The 24944-nt window shown below is 40.5% G+C and overlaps 1 protein-coding gene across 6 annotated transcripts in view; it reads right to left on the bottom strand.

Moving 5' to 3' along the window:
- Positions 1-11869: 11869 nt before the first annotated feature.
- The window catches only part of WNT7A (Wnt family member 7A), a 32740-nt gene continuing 19665 nt past the window's right edge, over positions 11870-24944 (bottom strand). Inside the window, exons 4-6 of one of the 6 annotated variants that reach the window (XR_014934663.1) lie at positions 15317-16254; positions 14298-14494; positions 11870-12398 (exon numbers count right to left, since the gene is read on the bottom strand). Coding sequence is in view for 2 of the 6 variants with exons in the window: in XM_015874795.3 (XP_015730281.1) it covers positions 15775-16254 (480 nt within the window). In the remaining 4 variants the exon portion in view is untranslated. Of the gene's footprint in view, positions 16255-24944 lie in introns of all 6 variants that reach the window. The other 5 variants (XR_001557893.3, XR_001557894.3, XR_001557895.3 and 2 more) reach the window with 5 other exon arrangements.

Here is a 24944-nt window from a genome sequence, read left to right as displayed (position 1 = left end):
GAAGATAATCTGTTCTGAGACAAATCCTGCATTCCAAAACACCCAAATCTGAATTAACTTCAGTTCGCAACAGCATTAGTCAAGGGCTTTAAATGTGTTAATATACAAGACAGTATCAAGGAAGGCTCCAGGATCTGTGCTGAACTGACTCAGCTCGGTTCTGGGACAGATTAAAACTGTGACATGATTATATCTAATTTGGTCTGTAGAAGTTGGATTGGGAAATTCAGAGAACTTCTTAGGCTGTCCTAGTATTTTGACTGCTTTTCCCAAATTCACCAACACCAAAGGATTTAAATGCAAATGTTTAGGTTTCACTGTGGGACTCTATCAAATATGTGAGCCTGCATAACACCAGAGCACAATCCAGATCACTGTGTGTTAGTAAAGGAGACTATGGCACATCTGTATGATAAATGATAGCAGAATTAAGCAATCTAGTACAAGTCTTTTGCCACCAGTCACTGAACCATATTTAGCTGAACACAAGAGTACTGCAGAACAAAAGTGCTTGACTTGCTGTTGATGTAGTTGTGGTTCTCCAGCGCTCATCAGACATGACCTTACATGTTATAAAGAATACCAGTAATTTTGCAATGCAGGCACATTTCACTGAAGAGGGAGGTTGGTTGGCTGTTTTCAGGAAGCAATAAATTCTTTCTAGTGAAGAATTCTGTAATCTGAATATATAACCTAATAGGAGTCAGCTGATCATGGCTATATGCTACATCTCTCCAGTTTTCCTCTGTGGAGGTATGGATCTTCATGTTACTTTCTTCACAGCAGAGTTTCCATTTTAAAACTGAAACGCTCACCTTGTAAATCCTATTCGTAATGCTTTATAGCTTAGAACATGAGACGATATGTCCTAAATCAATAGGCCCCCCACAAAAATGCAAACCTCAGTAGTGTAATTATCGTGTAATGACATTAGACTGTGAATTTAGCTTTCCCATATAATAAGTACCTCGATGGCTGAGGTTGTAAATTAGTATCTAATACCATACATTTTATACAGAACTTTTTTGTTCTGTGGTGGTGGTGTTATTTTTCCATTGCTTCATCATTAAACGTAGCAGAACATCACTCGATTGCATTCTTCAGCTAGTCAGATTTCTTTGACTTCACCTAATTGTATTGAACCACTGAAGTTTTAATAAGCAATTTTAAGAATGAACCACAGGGTTATTCCACAGAAGAAAGGAAGGTGTTTTCTCCCCTGGGTTGCTTATGAATACTAGTCCCAAAAGATGAAATTAATCTCATAACATAAGAAACTACTAGGAGAAATTGTTCAGTGTAAGCCATTAATGTGCATTTTAACAGTTACTGAATAATAACTGAAAGTAAACTTCACGTTCAGTCATTCAGTAATCCTACTTATCTTTGATTTTATTAGTTAATGTTTTTCAGTTGCCAAAGCAGTAACTGCAGGAGGGAATCATTCTAAGCTAATTACTTCCAATATTGTGCTATTAATACCTTAGGCAATCCAGGAAGTTGCCTTCCATTTTAATACTTTTATGGAAAAGAATTGGAGCTAGCCTAGAAAAAAGCTCAGGATGCTTTGGCATTCAGGGAGGTGGAGAAGGGAAGCAATGTGCAGGGGAGAAGGAACTGTGAGGATCTGCCAGGAATTATGCGTGCCAAGGCAAGAGATCTGGAACTCAAGCATTGCTTCGCAGCAGTATGTGGTTGCAGTGTTGCTTGCTGCTGCATAAAATACAAAAGGGAGCCCCTAATTTAGTGGGATGCCATCAGATGAGTGTCACAATACATGCAGTTTGTGGCAATCAGCAGTGTGTGCACAGTCTATTTCAGCAGCTTTGTCTCTGGAAAATCAAAGACAAATCTTAGTAACAAAACCAAGCAGGTTAAGAATAAGCTTCTAATTATTAACATTCTTGAACAAACTACTGAGGAACTGGATAAGTGAGAAGATCCATAGCTGAGTTAATAATCACTTTTTGTTTATGCAACTATATCAACTTTTAGTTTAATACAGTTTCAGCACCTCATTGACTTACAGATACAGCATATTGGAAAGAAAGAATAGTTCTGCCTTGCTAGAATGGATTTGCCTATTTCATTATAATCATGCAGGGAATTATGAGATACAGAAATGAGAGTAAGGGTAGAGGAAGCAGTGTATGAAAGAGGTGATATGGGGGATGATAGAAGGGATTAGATGAGTGTCTCAGTTGTAAATGCAGTCTGTCTGCATGGATTGCTATCTATTTATTTTGTTCTCTGTTTTTCAGAGGGAGAAGTTAACTATCTGTGACTTATTTGCTTATTAGATTCTATGTGTATATTAAAACAAGGTCAACAGTCTTGAACTTGGTTATCTAAGGAGTGAGAAGCTGCCTACAGCATATTTCCCTTCAGTAGCAACATACCTGAGTGAGGAGTGGATACAATCTGTGGTGGCTTGGTGATTTTATCCAGAAAGTCCTTTCAGTGAATTTGAAAACAACAGCAGAAATCACTACACCTATTTTTGAAATTACTTTGCCCAAGTACTTGTCCGCTGGGTGTTTTGTCAGTGTTAACATCTCCATTGCTGTCGGTATTTCAGAACACTTGCAGTGCACAGCCTGGCTAAAACACAAGCTGGGTGCAGAATGCTCCACTCACAAGAGTGAGTTTGTTGGCTAGATTTCCCTGAGAGAAACTCCAAGGTGCCTTTGTAATGTAACCTTATTAATGATGGAAACTGAGTCAAAAGAAAGTATTGCAAGCCACTGAGGTTAACCAATATGCCACTTAAATATAACTGTAGTTTGTGTTATCTGTAACTGAAGAAGGTCATAGGATCTATCGTTTCAGTGGGAGTTTGCGGTGCCAACAAATTAGCATCAAAAGCTCTGGCTTGGCATACAGAGCAGGGGAATGACTACAGCCTCTGAAACTTCTCAAGAGAGCTGCGAACGGAGAAGAACAAGCTCCCTCGAGCTTGTGATCTTACTGTCATTTATTACAACAACCCAGCTCTTGTTGCCAGCCTTAATGGGCTGAGAAACTGTCGGCTGAGCCTTAGAAAGCAAGTGGCAGGGCTGGCGATGCCAAGCCGTCTGGTGGGAAAGCAGACCCATGGGAGGTGTGCAGTGCTGAGAGCGATCCTGTCTCACTGCTTCCTGCTCCAGGGCTTGGGCAGGGTGGCATTGGGATGCGCCACAAGGGTTTCCGAGAGGGTAGCAAGAAAACCAATTTACTTCTAGAGTAATGAATTTAAGTGCTTTTGCCCTTTTGTTACAAGACTGGCTAAGAGGGAGAAAAAAGGGAGAAGGCAACGTCTTCCTCTTTTTCTCCTCCCTCTTGCAAAATCCTACATGCCCTTTTGGCAGAGATCCATCATACACTTAATGTGTCCTGCTGAAATCAATTCATGTGTCAGGATTTGGAGAGAGAGAGACCAAAATTTGTTTGATCCCTTCCACGGATCACTCAAGAGGATTCATAAAGGCTAGAGAAGGAAAAATAAAAGAGGACCGTTCAATTTCATGTGATACATTAGAGAATGATGGATTCCAACAGAGAGGAAGAAAAGTCTGATTGTATAAACCAGCTGGTGCAAAGTCCACCAGCAGTTCCATGGAAGGGAATTTGCCTCCTTTGGCAAATGAAACCTGCTCCCTCTATAGTGAGCAACTGCACCCAGCTACACAGGGAGCTCGGGGCTGGAGGTGCGTCACTGCAGGCAGCTCAGGTGGTACTGTAGCCATGTTACTCCTGGGATATGCACAAAGGACAACTCCCAGTCCATACCCCATCAGGGCTGCTGGTCCTCCAGCTGCTTGTCTTGGCTGACTTCATGCACTGTGACCCCTGCTTTAGGATTCCTTGGTGTCTGCACTGCTGCATTAAGCTAAGTCAGCATAAAACTCACCTGTGTCATAGAAACTGGAGTGAGCTGTGGGGTGAAGAGAGAAACAAAAGTTTGGTCCAGATGTCCATAGCTGCCTGCTAATGAGAAGGGCTAAGCATGCAGGTATGAGCTGGACTGACAGGTGACAGCATGCTGAGAGGGTTGCATTTCTGCTGTTGCAACAGACACACGTAGGTCTTCACTACTCAAAATTAGTTTTAATCAAAAACACACTTAAGTCCATTAAAAAGAAAACAGCTTAATCTCACGTTTCAGTAAGAAGGATTGCTACAGGTGTCAGCCAGCAGAACGCTCAGCAATGTATAAGCTCTCCACCACTTCCCCTCTTGCTTTTGAGGTTCGTGCAGCACATCAGGCTGGGAGGCCAGAGCTGTACTTAATCTGGCTGAAGCTCTGACCAACTACATTAACCTGCTTATAGGCCGATGAGCTGCTTTATAACTTCCCCATATGTAGTTCCTCTGGTAAATAGCACAGGCCATGATGTCATGCTTGCTTAAAGCAATTTGTTGAGTTGTAAATATTACTGATCAATTCCTCTGACTGAATCCCGTGACCTTGGGTGTGATCCATAGCAGTGCTGACTTTAATGTATTTTCTAGCCTTAGCAGAAGTACTTTTAGCTGCCCTTTCCCATTAACTTCCCATCTCAATAATAAAATACCAAGAGAATTATATTCAACACTTCTGCCAATTCTAACCGGAAGCAGTTCTGACTCAGGAGCATGGCTGTGTTTGGCAGCACAGGTCTTCAGCCTGATAGTACAGCCAGACATATGTTACAATGCAAGTTCATCTGACCACAGTGTCAGATTTAAATGTAAGGAGCCTTTCAGTCACACCCAAGGCAGCCCAGGGAACACGCTCCCTGTACCTGTACTAGGTTTTATGATGAGATTCCCCAGCTTGAAGGCTTAAAGCCCCAAGTCTGCTCCTGTCCTCCCCCAGACCTGCAAGTAGGCATTTCTGAAAATGCTTGGTATTTGTTTCCACTTGATCATCTCCTGAAGGAGGAAAAATATTTTACTGAGTTATTTTATAGGCTTTCGGTTGGATGATTGAGGACAGGATGCTACTACCTGACAGGAAGGATATTTGCACTTGGTTTTTTGTTTTTTTCCTGACATTTGAGGTGATTCCAGTGACCCAGGTCTATGTACTACTAAATAAATTGTGTTTACACTATAGATCATGGGTCAAAAACCTGGGTAGTGCAGCTAGCTTGGCCAGGTTTCTCTGACTCAGAATACTGAGCCCTGACACTATGGCACTGCTATGTCCTCACACTAGAAGCATTTTAAGTAAGGTCAAGAGCTGATGAGCAGAATGTGATCTGCTCTTGCTATCTTTCTGTGATAAGATGTGAAATCTCTGCATGTTTGCTTTTGCTTCTAGTCCTAGAATAGGGTGCTGGTGTAGTAGGTACCAGATACAGCCCTGTGGGAATCTGGATCTCTGTGGTCCCCATGGAGAATTTACACTTCTGCAGCAAAAAAATCCTCATCTCTTCACAACATCCTAGTGAAAAAATCACATTGCAGTACTGTCTTCCACATTTCCTTATATAGCTGAAGTAGCTTCTGCATCTTCAGGTCACCCAGCAGTTTAATCTCAGCTGTCTTGGCACTTGAGTTTGCAGCAGATGCTTGTTTCTGGGTTGCAAACCTAGTGGTGGGCAGAAGAGCAGCTCACAGTCTGTGCAAGTGATGTGGGTGGCAAGGAAGTGTGAGCTGCAGCCGAAAAAGTTGCTGGAAAGTTTCTTCCCTAGAATCTGAAGTTCAGACAAATAGTTCGTACTGGCTGTAATTTAAATTCAATCAATATTCAGTTAAAAAATAAATAGAAAGCTTTTTAGATCGGTGATGTAAGGGAATGTTGGTTCAAGGAAGTAATTACATATTATGTAGAAAAAGTCAATTTAAGTTCTCAATAATTTACTTAAGTGATTTACGTGACTGATGTGTTGTCTTGACCCAGCAGGGCAGAGCAGCAGACACTAAGTTATGGCATGGTTCCAGCAAAAGCAGCCGTTGTTACTGTCCAACATAAATCATTAGCTACTGTCTCATTCCAGGTGTACACAGGTGCTGTTCTTTTTTTTTTTTTTTTTAGGAAAAAAAGAAAAAAAAAAAAAAAGAAAAAAAAGAAAGAAAAAAAGTGATAAATTTTATGTTTGTAAACATAACTCTGTCAAATCTAATCCTGTTTCTGGCAGATGAAGATGTTATCCATAGCTCTCGGTAAGGTAATATACATCTTCAGGAAATAAAGCTCCCAGTATATAATTAGCTTATAATGGCGGTCCATAGGGAAGCAGGGGTGAGTGCTGTATTTTAAGCTGAGTAGCTGTGAAAGAAGCTGCTCTCTCTGTCAATATTGCATCTACACATGGCGGACAGTTCCAAAAATGCCAAGTAAATGTGGCTGGGTCGAGCAGATCAGCTCCAGGCTGAGTCTTTGCTTCCCAAGGAGCTCTTTGGCCTTCTCCCACGTTCCATACCCTGTGTGTGAAAGATAGAGATTGCAATTTGTAGCCATGGCAACGATGCTGGTGAATGCTGCTGCCTTCCTCTTTGCTCACCCTACCTGCGATACACAGGATCCTTTTAAAGGTTGGCCTTTGTGCTGTGCTCTTTTTGTAGAGTTAAGAGCCAACTTTAGCCTCTGAAAAGATGAAACCCAAGTGAGCCGCTGGTGCTGTGGGTAGGTGTGCTGCTAACTTGGTGCTGAACTGCAGCAAGTCTGAATGCACAGCACTGAGCCCCTTGCTCCTTCTTCACATGGAAGAGAGGTCAGCTGGAGCCTAAACTTAATGCACGGCTCCTTTATGCTATGTCTGGCGGTATTCCTTGGAGAGGTTGGGAAGGTGTGATGAGACCATGTAAGAATCTTTGAGCTAACTGCGTGTTGTACAGCTGTCTTCCTTGTACTCAGCCTCCCAAACACTTGGCACAGCAGCATCAGGCTTTGGATGCACCTTTCCAAGGCACTGGGGACAAGGCAGAGCTCAGAGAAGCAGAGGTTGGTTGTGGAAAGTAGGTATAGCTGCCCACAGTGTCTGAATGTGGTTTTCAACACAGGTGAAGTCTCTCTGAGCCAGCAAATCACTTGTGGGTCTCTTCTGACTCGGGATGGTCTGTAATGAGAGTACTATGGGGCAAGGGGCTGCAACCACTTTGAGCATTGGAAAAACATCTACTGAGTGTTTTCCATATACATTCTTATAGTAATCAGTAGCTTAACATTTCTTGAGTGCAGTTATGTAACTAGATCATTAGATTAACATTCGGGACCTATTTACTGTGACAGAAAAACAGTACTCCTATGATCTATCATGAGCTGGTTTTAGATTTCTAACTCCAATGGTAAATATGGTTGATAAACTTGCAGTTAAATTAACATGATATCCCTGAAATATTAGTAGCATTTTGTGCTTTACAGATGAGAATAGATGTTGAAATTAGTTCTCCGGGAATTAATCTGAATTTCAGTCCTTTCAGGTTTTCGTTCTCTTCACACAACCTAAAATACAACAGGCAGGGTTTAAGTCACTGGACTCTTAATGTTATAAACATTTAATGAAGTTAAATTTGAAGTACAACACATTGTAAAATTGATCTGATCTTTCTTGGGAGACAAAGGGAAGAAAATTGTTTGAGTCATTTGGAAAACAAATTAAGAATTATATTCACTTAACTTTGAAGTGGAGGAAAAAATACGATCAAGACATATTCTAATTCTAAAGGCAGGATTGGGACCAGAGGAAGCCTCTGTCCATGTTAGCTGCCATGCTACATAAATTAACAGCGCTGTCAGCGGCTGCGGCAGCCCAACATGAATCACTTGGGAGATGACAAGCAGTGCTTTCCTAGAAATTGGAGGAATCTCACTCTAAACACTGCAGCTCAGATTCATTTTTCACAAAGTAGCTACTTTAGCAGCTGGAGATTTCTGTGCTATCAGCCGTATGTTTTCACTCTCACACCAATATTTAACTTATTGCAGGGACATTCACCTGCTCCCAGCGTTGCTCCCATTTCATCAAGCACAATGCTGTGTCCTTTGGCTGCAGGACAAAGCTCTCCCTCCCAGAAAGGCCTGCAAGTGCTTTCCTGTAATTGGCTTTCTAAGGAACGTGTTGGAGTGTAAGCTTCTCTCACCTTCTCAAGTGGAAGCAAGGAACTCCACTGGCAGCCAGATCAGCTTGCTAGTACAGTTTAACAGCACCTAGCATCTCCTAAAGCGTTAAGTGGGAAGAAAAGCAATAAATAAAAATAAAACCCTATTAGCAAAGGATTACTGTGTAAAAATCTAAGACAATGAGCAGGAAAAGTGAAGGGCAACGGACGTGTTAAAATGCTGCAGACAACAAGCTGCTCAGAGGAAAGTGTATTTGTTCTTTCTTTTTAAAACTCATTATTTATCATCTCTTTTCTTTGGGCCTAATGTCTCACTAATGAATTCCAGGGGGATTTTTCAATCATGGTGATATCATGGGTTAAACCCCTCTCTACTTTTTGAATGTAAATTCTTCTTGACATTCTTACTTATTGCAGAGCATTGACTTCTTTCCTACAACAAAACCAAATGCTATTTGGTTTTGCATAGTTAACATTTTGCTAATGGGTAGCCAAGATTCTCTCAGCAGCTCAACAACATTTTCTAAAGCACACTGGCGTTGTTGTAGCAACTGGTGGCTGATCTGTGAATAAAGCAGATGTCATTGTGGCAGGAGAAAGAGAAAATAATCTATCACCCAGCCACTACCATTCCTGCCCGAACAAGTCATCAAAATGACAACTTTGGTGTGCAGTCATCAGTTAAGGTCTGCGTTTCACCTTAACTCATCTTCTCGATGCACAGACCAATGTTATGTTATAAACACTGAGAGTTTCTCAGCCCCTCACCATTGCCTTTCTCACGAAGACGGCGCAGTGAGGATGTGCGGAGGCACTGACGGTTTGCCAGCTTCCCTTGAAGCTTTGATTGATTTTGCACTTTCATCCAAGCTGGTCTGGCCTAAATAAACACAATATATATTCTGGGAAGTTCTCTTTACTGCTTCATTTGAATGCAGTTCACATGGCTTGCAACTAAAGATGGGTAAGTGTCAAAATATCCTGACTCGTACCCAAGAGGGGATACAGAAACAGAAAAATTACTGTTCTTACTTCTCAGGAAGTTTTTAATCCAGTTATGTATTTTTTAGCTTCTGTTCTCAATCTCACAGTTTGTACTTAGAGAGCACAACTCGCTGACCTGAGTGAGTCATCTCACATCTCCCTCCTTTGGTAACAGAAAACTCTGTGCAGTTCTGTGCTATGCTGCTAAATGCTTCCCACTAGAATGTTGAAACTGTTCTATTTGCTTTCAGTGGTGATGCATCTCAATAACTTCTCCTTGCTTTATGGAGACCCAAAGATTTTACCATCAGCTTCAGCTTTCCAGAAGCTTTTGTCCTCACTGCTGTCTGCATCTTCTGACTTAGAAGGTTTGCTCTCTGCTGCCTACTTTGTCTCACATCTTTAGCAATCATTTGACTTAAGGAGACAAAACAGGAAAGCAGGTTTGTATGACTGCCCCAGTGTGTGACTCATACTTAATGTGGAGGCTATTTAATGAGGCCGAGAGGAGGAAGGAGTGTCCTCGCTTCAACTATATACGGTATACAGTGAATCTACTGCATGCAGGGATTCTAAAATGCTAAAATTCATTTATATGTAGAAAAATTGAGGTAAATCAGACATTGCTCAAGTTTCATTAAACAGCATGGCAAAAGCTAGAAATCTGGGCCACAGTCCTAATTCTTTCACAGGCTTCCTTTGTGCCCACTGGCCAACACTCTTGTGCTTTGTGTCCTGATTTCCTGTCTGCTTAATAGTGACTGACTAAGGCCAGGCTTAGTGCAGAACATTTGTTCAGCTTGACACCATAACATTATAGAAGGCCAAAAGGAGTTATCCTGTTGATTTTTGTTGTTGGTGGTGGTGTTTTGGTTTTGTTTGTTTGTTTGTTCTGTAAGATATTAAAGAAAAGCAAGTTATACACTTTCAGTCATGTGATAGTGTTATGGTCCAGTACTACTGCCCGTGTTGCATCTTCTATGCTCTTCTCTGTTGACTCCCTTCTCAAGATGTCAGGTACTTAAGATACTCTATAGTTGTAAACAGATCTGATAAAATACAAATAATTTGAAAAATAAGCTCTATATGGACAGATGTGCAGCCACCCGTACTACATATTACTGTGGGCTCATTTATGAAAGAATAGTTGCTAGGAGATAATTTAAGTGCATGAAACAACTCACAAAACAGTCTTCTTGCTGATTCAATGGAATAGATGCTTGGTTTTGCTTTGAGCCAAATACCATTGCACTATGAGCTGGGCAACAACTAAGCAGCCTTAGCTTGGGCTGAAATCTGCCCATTCAGCTAAGCCTTCCTTCCCTGGTACACTCAGTAATGAGTCATCCGTGTGCTGAAATTTTCAAGGATTTTCTTTCCTAAATGCTGCTTCTGTTTTCCAAAGCTTTTCCAGGCTGCACCCTATCTGCAATAGGACATTTGTTTCTTTATCATTCTAGTTTATTCTTACATCTCCCCATGGTACTTCTCTGATGAACTGCTTTTCTCTGACCACACTAAAAAGCAGTCTGTTAAAGTATGTTGGGAGTGGCCTCTCTGAAAAACACCATTATCATCACTTGGAGAGTATCTATGCTGCACTGCTGTGAATGGGTCAGAGTATGTCACGATAAAATGAAATGCCTGAGACTATACCAGAAATGCTTTATGTTGATTTTGATTTAATTTATTCTGAAAGTTCTACAACTTCAAAACTAAGCATCATCTCTGGTGCATGTCTTGTGCTATCCCATTTGAACTGATGGGTCTACCTAATGGAGGAAAAAAAACCTCAGCACTCATTTTAATTCTTGGTTTTGTGCATGCAACCTGGAAATGTTTCCTAGGTATATATATAAGGTATGATGTAAATATAACCTCAACTTGTCCCAGAGATATCAAATCCAGTTACAGAGCAGAAATCTTTCTTAACAAGAGTTTGATACAGAGACATAGCTGACAGAAAGAAAAGATGTACATGAGAGCAGCAATAGTCAAGCTGCCTTAAAAGTGTGATTTCTCTGGGACTTGTTTCTTGCCCCCATTAGTTGCTAATGGCACTATGTGCTACCAACAAATCCATGAATGTCTATCAATAAAAGGGAAAAAAGCATGTTTTCCTAAAGCTCCAAAGATGCTTTACAGCATCTCTTCTGAGCAGGGGAAAACACCTGCATTTAAGGAATTTTTGGTATGATTTTGACCGCAAAAATGTAACTTAGGTTAGCAGAGTACGTCACTTTTCATGGTGAGAGGTATCCAAGATAACCATGAATTGAGGGAGAATGTTTTGGAATGAAGCTGAGGTTCATTGTTTGCAGTTCTGCTGTGTGATAAAATTCCTCTACTTGGTTCAATTTGGTACAGTTTGGGAACAGTAATGCCCCAACTGAGGTGATACCCTGCTGGTTGAGAGCAGCAGTATGAGTTAGATGGGACCACCCCTGTCTGTGCACGTCTACCACTGTGTTTGCTGTTTTGCTAAAGAGAGCTGGAGGGCTTGTTTGGTTGAGCTTTCTGGGGCTACCAGCAAGGGGACTATAATATAAGGGGGACTATAAGGGTCAATATTCTCATTGTCACAGTGCACCTCTGTGGACACCTGTAGTAATGATGAACATAAAAACCTTGTCAGAAATACTTATGTGGAATCTTCACTTGAATATGTGCACCTGGCTGCAGTCTGTGATTCTGTATTCAACAAACTGGTTTTAGAATGTGATCAGTAAAAAGCAATTTTATAATCCACAAGATAATTCGTTAAGAGCTTTGCGTAGTATCTTATATGCCCATTACTTTCCTTTTCTAAGTAACTGTGTACCCTTACAATAACTTGACCAAATGAGCCACATAAGAGTATATTTTAAGGATGTTTTTTCATTTAATCATCTCTGTTGAAAGTCATATCTCCATTAGGTTTGTGCATACATGGCAAAGAAATCTTAATAATTGACCGATATGAGTTTTAGGTAGGTACTTCAAATATTCAAGCAAATTGTATTCAGGTTAGTCGTCCTTTTATAAAAAGGCACCGAGGTAAAATCCATAAAACCTGCATAGGAATCCCAGTGTAGAGTAGCATCATTTCCACGTGTCAGGCTTTTAGTATCAAATAAGAAAGTGATATTTCATAAATAACAGCTTCCAACTTGCAGTTGTTTGCTCTCTTACACTTTCTGCTCCTCTTACTCTTCCTGCAGCTTGAATGTATGCTTTCTTTAAAAACCTCTGCTAGGTTGTTAATGTGGATGGCAATCCAGCACTTCCATGGGTTAGTGCAGATGAAAAGATGTATTTTCTTTTGAGGGCTGTATTGTTCTGCAGTTGTGTGCATTTCAATCCCATTGTGTGGTTCTTCACCGAGTCAAAACAGAGCTCTTCTATCCCTGAGGACAAAGAACAAACTGTTGTCGGGGGGAGAAATATCTACAAAATCGTAAATCTTTCTCCCTCTCCTGTTTATTCTTTATGCTATTCAAGCACATTTAGAGAATGGCCAATTAACTCCAGACACAGTGGATTCTGATGGCCAGATTTCCCTTATCTAAGTGGACACTGCCAAAAATTTTCAGACACTTTCTAGTTGAATGCAGCATTTGATTTTCCTTGATCTTTAATTCATACTTTGCAAAGTGATATCCCAGTTATCAGTCAAATTGAGATTTTCTCTAAGTACTGCACAGATCACCAGCAGCATTGTAAACCGTAGGGCTAATGTGTACCGAATTCATTTAATTATGCACTCAGATCTTTATTATATGAGCAAAAGTGTTTAAAGACATTTGTCCTTCAGGAATTAGCCTGCTGGCTTTCCATTGCATGTCACTGCATACTGAGATATAGAGGAAGCAGGAGACTTACAGGTTGCTTTCCTATGGAAAAACATGCCTCAAAAGCAACAACTTGTAAAACAGTTGTAACCAGTGAAGAAAACACAATTGTGATGAGGATATGATATCTGCTAATGTAAGAAATGTAAAAATAAATACAAACAAAGGAGAAGAGATTCCAAAGTTAAGCATTAGATCCGAGCTACTTAACCACAACAGAGCGTTGTAATTAACACCCATACTGTATGTAATTCATTACATTTTATGCCTCATCAATTCTTGATGCATGGAATTCAGGAAGAAAAGCATGAAAATTCCATGGAAAAAACCTGCTTTTATATGGCTTTGTATTGACAAGTCATAAGTTTGAATGTAAGTTATGTTCATCGTTTTACCTAGCTCTTTCATGCTGGTGTCTTAATAACAGAAAAATTATACGACATGTTAAGTGGCAGGTCTGCAAAACCCATATTTAATTCCAGCTATGCAGTTCAAGGAAACTGCTTGGGCTTTTGTTCTTATATGAATATATGTGAGAGGGGAGTTTGAAAGAAAGCCACGTCACAGTCAGACAGCTTCTGAAAGGTCAGGCTATCCTGCTGAAACTGCAGCATCTCTTATAGTACTTCTGAATACTTTTGCCTCAAAGTTTTCTGTCAGTTTTCCCTATTGCAGCCTTAGATAGGAGCTATGCCTTAGAGAAGGATTGGTGCCAAGATGTGTATCATCACCTATTCCTTGCCACACTTTCTGTTATTAACAGGAATCAGTGAATACAGTGCATACTGTCTACCCGTTTGTTTCCCTTACTGATGCCTCATTAAAGGTGTGAGATCCTGTATTATCAGCATTATCAGTAACTCTGGGTCACGTTTCATACCCAATGAAAAAAAACCACATTAAAATTGGATTATTTTTATCAGCCACAAGAGAATCCAGCAAGATGAACAGAAAGCTTCCAAAAGCAGAAAAATATTTGCTCCTCTAATATCTGGAGAAATGAACAGTGATGAAAAATGAAATGCCATAATGGGAACAGAAGAAGGTTTAACTGGGCTCTGAAAAACAAGAGAGCAGTCTTTAAATTTGCCTAGGTGTTTTTTTGGGTTTTTGAGCTCCAGCCTTTTGGAGGAGAGAATAATGTAAATGCCAAAGAGAGTTGGACAAAAAGTAAGCATTGTATCCTATCTATGAGAAGCAGACGATGTGTATCACGCTAGTTTTTACAGTCACAGTCTACAGTCTTCCATTGATTAAAATCAAATTTGACAGTAACACAATATAGAGGTTTAACTGACAGCACACACAGCACATTTGCTAGTCATAACGCCACAGTTTAATGACTGATGCATGTGGGAAGCTAATTCGGATTTTTTTTTCCTGAATGGGATAAGCGAGCATCCAGTTAATACCAATCATGAATTCAAGCCATGTGACAAAATTGATGCTACATACCATGTTCTTGTTTTGCATATTCTGCAGATTGAGCTGCAGGAAAAGAGCCAGTTTGTACACACATCCGGAGAGAAAGTTCATTCTGCTTTCTGACACATCCACCAACTGCAGCTGAATGTATCCAGCTTGCTGCTGTTGTGTCCACAAGCTAATTAGCCTTCCTCTCTTAAACAGCCTAAGAATTACAAATTGTATGCCTGTTTTGAGAAAAAGTACAGGTTGAACAAGCAGACGTAGTATAAATAAAATATTTATATAAAAATAGTCTCTTACAAAATATACTCTCTTATCCTATGGTTGATTTTCCAAAAGATGGAAGTTTGTCTGGAGTTTCTTATTTTTAGACATATCTCAAACAGGATTTTATTAATGGTTCTTTCTTTAATTGAAGGAAAAAAAAAAAAAAAAAAAAAAAAAAAGAAAAGAAACCTGGTAAAGATTTGCAACCCTTACCACTATCTTTTGTTCCAGACAACTAGCAGCAAACAGGGAACAAAAAAAAAACAAAAAAAAAAAAAAAGAAAAAATTCAGTGTGTTTGTGTATGTACATATATATATATATAAAGATGCCAACTTTTGTACTTTAACATCTAGTATGGGAGAACGCATCCTGCAAGTCCAACTATTAGAAATATCCAAGGAAAGAATGATATATACAGCTCCAGTTTTACCTTGCTGTTTCTAGAAAATTATTCCACAAAGAAAGCAAGCTATCTACTTCAATTGCAGAATAGTTCCAAAAATGTCGGTAGAGTTCTTTTTAATTAAATAAATTAATATTAGTTTTATCTGAATAAATTGTTAAATATTGCTATTATTATGTCCCGAGTGTCCCAAAATCCCTGTGCTAAATCTGCAGCACACACACACACACAGAAGGCAGATAAAGCAGTGTCTACAGAAACTTTTCAACAGTTCTACTCGCTGTAGCAAATGTTATGAAGTGGAAAGATGGGCAAGACCAGCAGAAGCTTTTCACAAGTGTAGAAGCCTACATCTGTATCATCCACACACTCACATGGGCCAGTCACAGCGGGGCACTGTCCATCGCCTCCTGTGCACAGCCCGTGTCTGAGGATTTGTCCCCCACTCTCCCCGCTCCTCCTACACACAAGTTTTTGACCATCTTTATTTCCAAGCCAAGAGTTCATTGCTGTGGTCAGAGAACTTTCCGTGGTGTCTCATCACAAGGCAGTCACTGCTTTTTTGCTTCAGAGGCACAGATAAATTGAAGTGATCTCTCTGTTTCACATAGCAGGGGGCTCAGTGGAGTTTGGGGTTTCAATATTTGTTTCCTGGCCGACTTTGTTAAGAGTCTGAAATACGTATCCATGTATGCAATGAAAAGACAGAGATCCATTCATCAGCATTTCTTCTGGGAGAGCAGGTCTTTGCTACAGTCTTGTGTAGGTTTGTTGAGCGCATGTGCAAATGTACTCATGGCCAGGGACACGGTCAGCCTGTCCAGCCACGGACTCACTTACAGGTATATACTTCTGTTCTTTCACTGCATGTGTTACATTTAACATAGCAGCACCAATGAAATTTGCAGTTGCACTGCCACACTCTTGAGTACTGGTGCGTGTTGTAACCTCGACCGCAGCACATCAGGTCGCAGCCATTGGACTGCTGGGCCGTCTTGTTGCACATCCTCCCCTGTGTTCCCACGCTGCCCGTGACAGGGTCTTCTTCACAATAATTGGGAGATTTTTCTATGTACACTAAATCTGTATCCATGGGTTTGCGATATGAAAGTGGCTTCTTTATTTTGAGGAAGGTCGGACGCTTGTTGCGACTTGCTCTCACTGGCTCGACTTGAACTGCTTCGTTGTATTTGTCCTTAAGGATGTAGCCCAGCTCCCGGAATTTCGGCAGAGTTGTCCAGCATGTTTTAGTGGTACAGGATCCTGAGACCCCATGGCATTTGCACTCTAACTTCATGTTCTCTTCCAGAATCTGGATTTAGAAGAACAAAGGATGATGCATTAATAAAAGCTAGACACTTCTGGAAATCAAAGCAGGGAAAAAACACAAACAAAAAACAGGGTTATCTGATGCATGTGGAGGGGTTTGCTCTCCAACATAAACTGTCACCAGACATAAGCTGGGTTCCCACCAAAGCTGTGGGTTCTGCTTTCCTGGAGACACTGTTACAGGTGTCAGCTGAGCTCTACCTGCTAAGCCAACTCCTCATTTGCAATTTGGGTTAAGCAGGGAAGGTGACTGCTTAATTCCATAGCCTATGGGCCAAGGGTAAACTGAGATCCTTGTTGGCTTGCAATGAGAACAGAACAATTGCGTTTACATTCTGCCTAGCCAGGCAGATACCAGCAGCGGGAAGCCCAGTGGGGGATTATCTGTGCTCAGGGTGTGGCCACATAATTTTTCCTAAGAATTCTCAGTAGAATCTGTGCAGCCCCAAACCTGGGCAGCCTGGAAGGCAGGAGGGAGGTCAGTGACATGGAAATCTGAATTAACCTTTTGCTATAATCCCCCACATTTAGTTTTGGACATTAAGAAAAGTTACCATGCAGACATCATCTGCTTTCTACTAGCTTATTATTTGTGGCTGTTCCTATGTCACTGGTTTGCATGTACCTGCTTTGATAATTCACTGTTCTTCCTCTGCCTCTTTCCAGTGGGGAAAAAAAAAAAAAAAAAAAAAAAAGATTTCAAAGGCATTAAAATGGCTTTGGTTTTATTTCAGCCCATCCAGTGATGTGTCAGTACAGGCTTAAAAAAGCCCGTAGAATGTATAGATCTAAGATTTTGATGGCTGTGAACTTAGCCTGTATGATGTCACATTATGTGCTACTGTTTGAAAATGAAATTTCCAGGCAAACCATCCACCCGGTGACTGCCCATAAAACTCAGATGCAAGAAACTTTTATATTCAGATCTACATCTTAACTTGCAGTTCTGCTCAAACTTTGGCTTACATCTTGCATTATCTTGTTATCTTGAGTTTCTCTCTCGACCGCTGCATACTTCTTTTATTGCTCACTCATTCATAAGGTAGTATGCTTAGAAGATAGATTAGGAGACGGAAAAGGAGTTATAGCACAGTAACCGGAAAAATAACATAAATTCTTTTAGTCTCATTTGTACCTTTTTAAAAGCTCTCCTTTTTTAATTTGAAACTAGCCAGGGATACATTTCTGGGTCCTAATTCAATCACTGCCTGCCTTCAAGTGTCTGGCCTTGTATCTGGTCAGATGTTCAAACTTGCAACAAAATATTTCTTACATTCAAATCCTCCACATTGACTTGAAGCATTAATACAAACCACATAATGGCCTAATGTCATCTATCCAGGTAGAGCTTTTTTTATTTTCCTGAAGTGTAAATAGCCTTTATTGCCTTTTGATTTATTTCATTACCATCCCACTTACAGACAGGGATCTCTGAGAAAATGAGCAGCGCCCCTGGAAAGAGCTGAGCAAGCAGCTGGAGTGGTTCAGAACCAGGCTACTGCATGTCACGTGCTGGCCTTCTGCTCCAGGAGACTTAATGCCAACCCCAACCAGCCACTGGATTTCTGGCCTCATCTGGGGCTGGGTATGGGCAATAAGGGCAAAGCAGCCTTGCTTCACCTGAAGATGAGAAGTTTGACCAATACTAGTTAAGCCCAAGCACTGTGGGTCCATTTTAGGCAACTAAAAACATTTGGAGGTGTGGGAAGGGAACAGATAGACAGATGGGAAAGAGTTTTGATGGCTTTTGTGGTATTTTTTTTACTTAATACCTTCTAAGAAGTTCTAGCTAACTCCCATTTCTACTGGCACCTATTGGGGTTGCATTTCTGAGGAAATGTTCTAAAATCGCTCAAGTACAACCGCCTAATTTGTGCCTACTGCACTACGCCATCAAACTTTCCTTTCCACCTCTGACTCTACTAGCCCAGACTCTCAGCCTCCCACTCACAAACCCTTGTGTTGGTTTTGTTCTTGTTCATACATCCTCCTTGCAGTTTCTTTCAGTGCAGCACTTTGCAAATTCAGCTGGAGATTAATGTGCTTTTATAGCATTTAGAAAATAGGCTACATGTAGTTTGAACCATCTGTACTGGGTAAAAGCTGGTAATGGGGATTTGATCATTTTGTTGTACTGTGATATTTGGTACTTGGACTCATTTTTGAAAATAGTCTTTGGGTAGGGACAGGAGGCCTTCCCCGTGGTTTCCATGAGCCAAAAGAAGCACTCTACCCCTTCACTTCAGCACTTGGTCTCAGTTAAAAACAGGAAACACTGAACCTTTTGAAAACAGGATTTGCTCCTTCAGAGGTTTTAGCCAGCAGCTCATACTTTTCACATTAGATTAAGACTTTATGTATGTTACAGACTGATTTTCCTAAAGTGTATGAGGCTTGAAGGGTGACAAATTTTAAACCTAGTTCCTCTGTTTCTTACCAAATGACAAGATCCAAGTCCGTCAGCCATGGAAAGCAAATGTATGCACCAGCAAGTGCTCTAAACTGGATTAGATGCTAACAAAGAGCTGGAGTTCTTTTAGCTTTGTCCACTTTTTCTTTGAGTTCCTATAGTAAACTGTCAGTACTTGTTTTTCTCTCTCTCACTCTCAATCTCTCCTTTGCCATTAGCCTCTGGGAAATAGTTTGTGTGAAGAGAACTTGCGCTGGCTCTTTCTGTTGATGTTATCTTCAGATACAGTACCTTTGGGCACTGCCATAAGGAACATAACATGTTTTCTCGTTGCCTTTAGTTTTGTAGAAAATGTGTAGGGTGTGTCAGGTGAGGGTGGCAAGCTGCAGCCCTGGAGAGCCCTTGGAGGAGCAGGAACTAAAGGGGACTGGGTGTGTGGGTTCCAGCTGCATGGCTGACATGGCCAGAAAGCTGGTTGCCCTCCTGCAATGGGTTTTCTCAGCTCACTATCCCTTCTGGCTCATCACTGATTCAGTCAGTGCTCTGTACCTCCCTGGGTGCCCAACATCAAAGCACACATGGCTTCCTAAATGCATCTTCCAGGGCAGCCTGGGTCATAATGTGCCTCCCCCCCCAGTGTGGACAGGTAATGCTAAAGCACAATGCTTCACCAGAATACTAAAGCACTCAATGCAAAAGCTATCCTGACTTAAAGCATGAAATATACTCAACCGTCAAACCTATAGGGCATTCTTCTTCACCAAGATTTCAAGATTTTTACCGCGCAGCATGGTACCAATATCATAGTGCTTGAGGCCAGGGACCCTTTAGTGCAGCATCAGAAAGAACTCCAACTCCAGTCTATGTGTGAAGCACATACAAACAGGGAGACAGTGGATACTGATTTCCATCTCAGTGGGGCCATAAACTCTCTTAATTTCATCTGACATTGCATCACCTGGATCAGGAAATACCTGTCTCCTGTAAGTGCTTGCAGATGCATCTCTACTATAGATCAGAGAAAACAAAACCACAGACAAAACTGTCTGTAAATTTTTCACTCTGGAGAAGAACATGGAAGGACTCAGAGAGTGGTCATAGCATTGCTGTGGGCTGGAGAGACCACTGGGCAAATGCACACCTGCCCCTTTCAACTCATGGAAGATGAGGATTTATGATCTATGTTCATTTTAGAGAGGCAATTCTAACTAATAAAGCTCCTTTTTTTTCTTATGCAAAAGGACTCATTGAGTAGAATAGCATAAGCTAATTTTAATAAAGCTATTTAGTCTGTTAATAAATTATTTGTGAACCAAGTGATATCTAATGCAACTAGCATTTAGAACTAGAGCAAGAACAGGCATTTGTAGAGTAGCTTAGGTAGTGAGGGATATTAAAGCCCACCCAGCCCAACCACTTTGCCTTGGGCAAAGTTGCCAACCACCAGCTCAGGCTTCCTCAGCCAACCTGGCCTTGCCTTGAGCACCTCCAGGGATGGGGCATCCACAGCTCTTTGGGAAGCAGTGCCAGTGTCTCACCACTCTCTGAGTAAAGAATTTCTCCTAACATCTAATCTAAATCTCCTCTATTTCTGTTTAAAGCCATTCCCTTTTGTCCTATTACTATCAGACTGTATAGAAGTTGGTCCCTTCCTGTTCATAAGCTCCCCTCAAAGAGGAAAAGAATGCACATGCAGGCTGATAAAGGGCTACCTCTGTCTAACTAAAGTAAGTAGGAAAATTCTCTGCCACTAATTTCATTTAAGTGTGACAATAATCTCAAGCCAATGCAACCATTTAAGTAACTTGTTAGGACTGTCTTAACAGCAAAGCTTTGAAATTTGAGGAAAATAAAAATAGCACTTAGTGCCTTTTGACTTGAAAACAAAAACGAACATGAAAGAGCGTAAAAGGAGAAATGATGCCAAAAACAAACCCTACAATGCCTTTAAGAAGTGTGAGAAACAGTGTATTTTAAAAGTACCAATGTGGAAATCTAAAGTTGGCAAGAACATGCACAAACAGAAGAGATTATTTACCACCTTTGGATGTCCAGGAGCGATATTAATAGAGCTGTTGTAAAATGCGTTCTGTAGAGACAAAACATTTTTTGCATATCTTATGGCAAACTAACTGTGAATGAGTCTGGAATTGACTGTGTCCCATACTAAAAGTGACTCATTCCAGACAGTCTTTCATATTTCAGTTGATTGTATCATCAAGACCTTAATCAGCACAGTCAGATGATGGCTTTTCCTGATATTTTTTCATTAGTAAATCTGTGTAAAATACTATCTGAAACTGAAGTCAGTATCGGACAGATTTCTTACACTGACTATCTCAAAATACTACTACCATTGGTAGCTTAAACCTTTTTTCTCATTATAAGAAATTTTCTGCTTCTAATAAAAAATGGCCAGGAAATCAGCATAGAACATGACCAATCATACATCAATCAAACTACCATTACATTTTCCTAGAAATATCTGTCTAAAGAAAGTCATGCAGGCTCTTTGTCTGAGGACTAATTTTGAAGACGGCCAAGAGAATGACAGAATGCTAGAAACATCCCAGCTTGTACCCAGTACAACCATTTACCTTCAATATTTTAAAGTTCAGAAACACTTCTTCCAAATTCTAACTCATAATTCCTTTCCACATGAAGAGTTCATAAATTCTCTTCTCTCATAAATTTAACCTTTTGCGCACTCCCACAAAGCAGGAGGTTCCTCACCTTTCTTTATAGAGTGATAATCGTTTTGATTCTTTCTCACCTGAAATGTTAGTTGCCCTTCAGCTTTGTAAAGAAGTTCACCACATGCAGCAATTATTTCCTAAACACAGCTCCTTTTTCCACAATGTATCAAATAGGTAGACAAATACAGATGTTAGTCATTCAGTATGGTCACACCATTCACTTACAGGTGGCAGCATGCGCAAGCCAAATGAGATTTTCTTTTCTTTCCCTTGGTAAGTTGCATCACTTCAATTAGAGGACAGAAGACCTAATACCCTTCATTCAATGTCTGATGCTGTGCAGAATAGCAAATGAACACCCAGGTCTGAGAGCGCCAGTAAAAGCTAAGAGGAATGAAGCAAAAATATTTTCTCCTACATACTTTCATTTTAGTTTTGTTAACTTTCAGGACTTGCCATGCATTCAATCTATTTATCACTGCTTCTGAGACCAAAAACCAAACAGCAGTAGAAAACAATTCTTATGGTATACCTTCACCATTGTTACTTTTGACAAATAGTTGGGCATAGGATAGGAAGGGCACCAGAGGTATAATGAGACAGATTCCCACACTATATTAAATGCTCTTCTCAAATTTAACCACAAGGAATGGCCCTTGCCTTTCTTCAAACTGTAGGGACTGTGCTTTGAAATAAAACAAGGTGTCATGATGCTTTGGCTTTCTGCCACTGAAGGGTTCTTCTAGGAGAAAACCTTATATCCCATCTGGCTGTTCCGAGGACAAGCTTCTGCCAAAACCTCTCAGCTTTGCAAAATTAACTAGAAAAGTGGATTCCATATATGCAGCTCAAAGTATGTATTTTTCTCTGACGTCTCTGCAAATTTAATCATGGTCCCTGAAAGTCAAATAAGGTTCTTCAGTTTTTATTTATCTTCATCAAGATTCTGCTTGAGGAGATAGTGGGCGCGATGTGGCAACACCTGATGTTAATAGCTCAACAAAATCTGATATGGACTTGAAAGGAATGATACACAAAGAAATCCACACTGCCACGTCAGGCAGTCCCTCCTCAGAGCAGGTCTCCTGCCAGGTATTCTCCCTCACCCCCTCCATTTGCATCGTATCTGATAACAGCTACAAGCTGGTAGTCTTTGGGATTCCTTACCTTTTTACGTCTCTTATGAACACATTTCTGTTTTCCCCAGAGAGTAAATACCTGCACCCTTCTCTCTCTCTGGTCATCAAAATGTAAAACGAAACCATTAATTCACGAGCTGGAACCATGAGCTCCAGGCTCAGTTTCACATGCTCTTAGGAGATATGGCTGGTGACAAAGTTTTCTGTGTAACACCAAACACAAAACCTTCTTCCCCACCTTTCCTTCTGTTAGCAGGAAGTCCTTTTACAAAAGCTTGTCTCAACTATGAATTACGAAGCTAATGCTTAGATAAAGTTTTGTACCAGGAAATGGACTTATAGCGCTGTTCCTACTGTACTGCTGGCAAATAGGTTGTGAGATTGGGGGTTCTTGGTGTAGGATTTTTTGTTTTCCAAGTTGCTAGTGACAAACACACTGTACTTGAAAATCAGCTTGAGAGTTTGAGTAGTTACTGCTGTGATGCTTTTTTGGTACGTCTGTCTGCAGGACTGGTCTGACTTGTATTTGGTGTCTATATATTTTTCTATTTAAAAGCAAGACAAGTATTCTAACAGGGAAAAAAATGGAAATAATTTGAAAACATAGCTGTCAATGTGTTTGATAAACTACTTGCTATTTAAAAAAATAACTCTTGGGAGACCCATTATCACCTAAGATTAGACTGGATCAATGCAGTGCCAAGTAAGTGTCATCATGTAGGAAGTTTAAAAATCAGTCATTAAAAGGAGCTTCGGAAAAAAACAGTTCTGGGAAAAAAAAAAAGAAAGAAAAAAAAAAGAAAAGAATAAAAAAAAGAAAAGAAAGGTTTCATTTAATGTGCTTTTGCCTACAATTATTGGAATATAGTTGAATTTTCTGAGAGCCATCCAACAACTGGGGCTGTTCAGACTGGAGAAGAGGAGGATCTAGGGAGACCTGAGAGCAACCCTTCAATATCTAAAGGGGGTGTAAGAAGGATGCGGACAGACTCTCTAGTGGGGTCCACAACATAGGACAAAGGGAAATGGTTTCAAACTAAAAGAGGGCAGATTTAGATTGGATATAAGGAAGAAATTTTCTACAGTAAGGGCAGTGAGGCACTGGCACAGTCTGCCCAGAGGTGGTGGATGCCCTGTCCCTAGAGTCACTCAAGGTCATACTGCATGGGCTCTGAACACCTGATGGAGCTGTGGGCGTCCATATTCATTGCAAGGAAGCTGGACCAGACAATCTTTAAAGGTTCCCTTCCAACTTAGAAGATTCTATGATTCCGTGTAAATTTATACTTTCTATCTATGTAAGTGAAAGTATGAATTCCTAACCCCAGACTGAAACAAGATAGTGAGATTAAGGGAAAAAATTATCTAGGATCATTATTTGCTGCTGTTCAAGCAAAACTGATACTGTGGGCATGATGGATTATAGCTTGTGAAATACTCTTCTTGTCTGGTTTACCTGTATAATGAAGCTAAAATAGACTGGAAAATGGAATGACAGTTCTACAGAATCATGGATCTTCACTTGTACTCTGTGCTTCTAAATGGCAGTGCATCAAGATGGTGTGCTTTAAAAAATAACAGTAAGAGATAAAATTTGTCTACAGTTTATATTTTAGGGTGCCATTTCAGAAGTAATTGAAAGTTATCCTAGATAAGATGAACCAAAGTTTATTTCTGTTCTTCAAGTTGAGAACACAACGGGTTAAAGACTTAGGGGTTACTCAGGTTCTGTTACAGCCTTGCTCTGCTAGTCAGGGATGTCAATGCCATCGCTTTGGGCTATCTCACACAGCCTGAGTAATACTTCACTGCTGAGGTAAAAGAAGAAGCAGAAAAAAAGGTAGGGAAAACAGGAAATGACACAACTCAAATCCATCCTTGTCACAGCTAATGTACACAGAGTGAGGGATGGTACACGGTTGACTCATTCCTACTAAACTTCATCTTCCATTTAACTCTCCCCACTGGTAGTGAAGCGCTCAGATGAAGTGCTGCTGGCACTGAATAATAAAGAACTGGGAGCACCCAGGTAGAGCATTTTGACAAATGCTTAAGCTGTCAAGAGAAAGGTTTCCCAAGTGTGATAGAAACCCAGCAGCCTTACTTGTTCCAGACAACTCATCAGAAAACACCTCCTGTGCTAAACTAATAAAGCCAGATACTGGCAAGAGCATTAGTTGCAAAATAATATCACTTCATACTGCTTCCACATATTTTTAACTAATAGCCATACACAATTGTAGACTTTTTTAGCTAGATTCCAGACCATGAGAGTTAACTGTTAGGTACACAGCAGATAATACCATGCAAGGAGCATTTCTCATGATTAAAAATACATTTGTATCAGTTCTCTCAGCCAGCATCTTTGGTAAACAGTGGATGATTTACCTTTCCATCAAGCTTTCCAGGTGACTTCAAAGTACTCCTA

The sequence above is a fragment of the Coturnix japonica genome, chromosome 15 (assembly GCF_054131305.1).
Source record: "Coturnix japonica strain WE chromosome 15, WE-NBRP24, whole genome shotgun sequence".
Taxonomy (NCBI): Eukaryota; Metazoa; Chordata; class Aves; order Galliformes; family Phasianidae; genus Coturnix; species Coturnix japonica.
The sequence above is the reverse complement of the archived record's forward strand: the minus strand, read 5'-3'. Positions and strand labels throughout refer to the sequence as shown.